The sequence below is a fragment of the Littorina saxatilis genome, linkage group LG3 (genome assembly GCF_037325665.1).
Source record: "Littorina saxatilis isolate snail1 linkage group LG3, US_GU_Lsax_2.0, whole genome shotgun sequence".
NCBI lineage: Eukaryota > Metazoa > Mollusca > Gastropoda > Littorinimorpha > Littorinidae > Littorina > Littorina saxatilis.
In genome coordinates this window covers 2,321,931-2,326,075 of record NC_090247.1, presented here as the reverse complement: position 1 = coordinate 2,326,075, position 4,145 = coordinate 2,321,931, and the positions used below count along the sequence as shown (strand labels likewise).

The 4,145-nt window shown below is 45.4% G+C and overlaps 1 protein-coding gene across 1 annotated transcript in view; it reads right to left on the bottom strand.

The window, feature by feature from the left end:
• Positions 1–397: 397 nt before the first annotated feature.
• Positions 398–4,145, bottom strand: part of LOC138961381 (tubby-related protein 4-like) — a 91,053-nt gene continuing 87,305 nt past the window's right edge. The window contains exons 7-8 of the mRNA XM_070332996.1: positions 1,584–1,811; positions 398–710 (exon numbers count right to left, since the gene is read on the bottom strand). Of these exons, the coding sequence (XP_070189097.1) occupies positions 468–710; positions 1,584–1,811 (471 nt within the window). The 3' untranslated portion in view covers positions 398–467. The remainder of the gene's footprint in view (positions 711–1,583; positions 1,812–4,145) is intronic.

The following is a 4,145-nucleotide window of genomic DNA, read 5'->3' as shown; positions in this document are numbered from 1 at the left end:
AGAAGAAGAAGAAGAAGAAGAAGAAGATGAAGAAGAAGACGAAGAAGAAAACATTAAAAACGATCAAAAAAACACCACCATATATTGAGGAAAATCAATCTTCGCCATCACCACCCTAGCCAATAACAAGATGGAAAAAAATAGAAAAAAATGAAAGACAGAAAAACAGCTCATAAAAATACAAACATACAATTAACGAGAGAAGCACAAGAAAGGCAAGATGGAAAGAACATGAAACAAAGGCTCCCAAATCAAGGCAAGGATACCTTTTGATCACTCTCCAATTTTTGTCATCACACGAAAACACACACACACACACACACACACACACACACACACACACACACACACACACACGCACATCCAATGAGAAGCAGACAAAGAACAAATCGTCCAAGTAAAATCTCAGAATAGCAAGGCAGGCCCTCTTCCGCAATCGACCTAAACCCACCAACCAGAAAAACACACTAACTCTCACCTTTTCCAGAGGTGCGAATCTTGGGGTCAAAAATGACAAAGTCCGGCCGGAGCTTGCTAGCCCTCTTGCCCTTGAGGAGGGGGACCAATCCGCCCAGGTACTCCAGATACAACGTGTAGTGTCCCCCCGACGTCTCGTCCCCGTGGCGAATCATGGTGCAGAACAGGCGTTCGTTGCCTGGGGGAGGGGTGCTCACGAACCCCCGTAGCTTGAATGGGTCAGGGATGTAGCTCTGTAAGAAATGGAACAAGACAAGATCGTCAGGATGTAAAGGGCAATGCATGTCAAACTGACCTTAGAAGAGAGCCGGAGAGATAGAGGTAGCTTGTTCTCCTCACCTTTACTGTAGGAGAGAAAAGTGCCTGCACACCCTGTGTTAGGCACTGAGGCAGAGGCAGAGGCAGCTGGCCTTCTCATACTTTCATTTCATTTCATTTCATTTCATTACTTTATTGTCCCATCGCTGGGAAATTCGGGTCGCTTCCTCCCAGTGGAAAGCTAGCAGCAACGGAGTCGCGCTACCCAGGTGTCTGCGTGTTTAGGTGTATTCAGCCACCTGCACTTATGGCAGAATGACCAAGGTCTTTTACGTGCCATTGTGATGACACGGGGGTGGGACATGGCTTCCGTCTCTGCGTCTGCACATAAAGTTGACCCGTGTCCGTCCCGGCCCGAATTCGAACCTGCGACCTTCCGATCACAAGTCCAGTGCTCTACCAACTGAGCTACCGGGCCCCCATGGGCAAGACCATAGCAGCAACAACAACCACCAAAGTACTAATACACATAAATGTTTTCCTCACCTTTACTGTAGGAGAGAAGAGCGCCTGCACATCCTGTCTCAGGCGCTGATGCAGAGGCAGCTGGTCTTCTCATACTTGGGCAAGAGCATAACAGCAACAACCACCAGCAAAGTACTAATACTAATAATTGTATATTCTCTCCTCACCTTTACTGTAGGAGAGAAGAGTGCCTGCAAATCCTGTCTTCGACACTGAGTCAGAGGCAGCTGGCCTTCTCATGTTTGACATACTAGGGTATGACTACAACAGCGACAACAACCACCAAACTACTAACACTAACAATTTCGATTTTGTTCTCTCACCTTCACTGTGGGCGAGAAGAGTGCCTGTACACCCTGTCTTAGGCGCTGAGGCAGGGGGAGCTGGTCAGCGTTCTTCTCGTGCCTGACACACTTGTGCACGACACGGTTGCAGAGGAACCTGAGTGGCGCCACCTGCTTGCTGACCCAAGCTACGTAGAGCTGGCAGCCCACCGCCAGGAACAGCCGCTTGTCATTGTGACCCCATGTGAGAGCTGTGAGAGGCTTGCCCTGAAACACACCGGACCCGTCCACACCCATTGAATTCAGTCATTTCACGCGTCCAAGAAAGAGCTTCATCAATTTGGCAAAGTGCACGACATGAAAATAGTGCAAACGTGAATATGCTGAACAGAATGCAGCGAGTTGAGTGTTGGTATGTGTGTAGCTTGAAGGATACTGAGTGTTGGTATGTGTGTAGCTTGAAGGATACTGAGTGTTGGTATGTGTGTAGCTTGAAGGATACTGAGTGTTGGTATGTGTGTAGCTTGAAGGATACTGAGTGTTGGTATGTGTGTAGCTTGAAGGATACTGAGTGATGGTATGTGTGTAGCTTGAAGGATACTGAGTGTTGGTATGTGTGTAGCTTGAAGGATACTGAGTGTTGGTATGTGTGTAGCTTGAAGGATACTGAGTGTTGGTATGTGTGTAGCTTGAAGGATACTGAGTGTTGGTATGTGTGTAGCTTGAAGGATACTGAGTGTTGGTATGTGTGTAGCTTGAAGGATACTCTCATTCCGTGTAAAGCCTGGAAAGCTCTGTGACGGCTGATGTGATTGTTCACATGTTTAAGCTTTATTTCCTTTTGCACGAATTCGAAACCAATACGATCTGATTCAGTAATAAAATCTGACTATTTGTGCGAACAATATATATTCCAAGGACTTTGCACCCAGCAATGCCATTTTCGCCTTATCCTTCTGTCAGGAAAGGGGGAGGGGGAGGGGGACACAGCCTATGTCACATTTAGACAGGGAGGGGGGGGGGGGGGAGGGGGACACAGCCTATGTCACATTTAGACAGGGAGGGGGGGGAGGGGGACACAGCCTATGTCACATTTAGACAGGGAGGGAGGTGGAGGGGGACACAGCCTATGTCACATTTAGACATAATTGTGAAGAAAAATAATCGCTACCTCATCCACATTATTTCGTGTCAGACTTCGGAAGCGAATTTGTGTTGGGTAGGACGTATGAAAACACATTCTAATAAAAGTGTTATAGCAAAATGTTTTCAGAAATCCTCAGCCTCTGAATTGCAAATGGCATGAGAATTTTCAATTGTAAAATTCGGAAAAAAATTTCCTCACCCACTTCGTTTTGCACCCAAAATGTGTCATCCTTTACCCTCTCCTTCTTTCCGACAGAACAGCAGAAGCCAAGGTCAAATAAAAGCTGGGCTCGAAATGGTTGTTTACTGACAAATTCAGCAAAAAGAAAAAAAGAAAAGTGGGGCACACTAAATCCCTGCGAATCACAGTAAACAGCAGAAGGCTCGGGTCACTGACCAGTTAATAGCCCTATTTTTGAGATCAACTTCAGTTCCTTAATCCTGTCCATGTTTGTCCCTACATTTTATTCCTTCTGTTTTCTTTTTTCTATTCCTGCCTGGTTTGACAGCAGTATGGATCGTGTTTCCTGTGACTAAGAAAACATGTCAGTTTAAACGTTCTGTGGATGGACTACCCTTGCTGTCGTCGACCAAGACTGTCTTTCTTACTGCGCCAAGAGAAAACAATACACTTGATTTTTGGAGTCGCACACGCATGCAACTGATCGAGCCATCATTCTCCCATGCACCTGTTAACTGAGGTTACATTTCCTGCAACTGATAAAATGCATTAAATCAAGGTTTTGTGCGGATCTCATGCTGTTAACTCCCCTTGCTGACGCTGAATAAAGCTGAAGTTTTTGTGTGCAAAAAAAATCGACAAATAACCCCGAATTTCCATGAGGAACACCCACATTTACGCACACATTTTCAACCCTCGAGAATTGTTTTCTTCGACAAATAAGCTAAAAAGGTAATGAAATTTCAGCAATTTCTGGAAGTTTCCGGCATTCCTTGGCATTACCTGCCGAAATAACGACGAAGTTTTTAGCGATATTATTTAAGCGTCGGTGTTACGCTGATTGTCTTACAGTCCAACATGTCTACCGATCAAGGGTGGTCGTGTTTCATTGAAAAGTGGTCGCTATGCTCAGGGGAATTATATGGGGGGAAAAAAAACCAAATCTTTATAGAGGGCCCCAAAGGGGGGGTATCATCACGATCACGGGAAGGGAAATTTTAGCTTTCACGATCACAGTTACCTTGATTTTTGTTTTCACGATCACAAACACCTTGACGAATAGAGGATCTTAGAGTGATACAGCTGTGAAAAATGTACGTTGAAAATAAAATGCTTTGCAATAATGCCCATCACGATCACGAAAACAAATGACGATCACGATCACGAGACTTGATTTTTTTGTCATCACGGATCACGGGCAAAGTCCCATCACGATCACAGAAATGGAAATTTCGGCAATCACGGTCACAGAAAGGTCACAAAACGCCAATCAC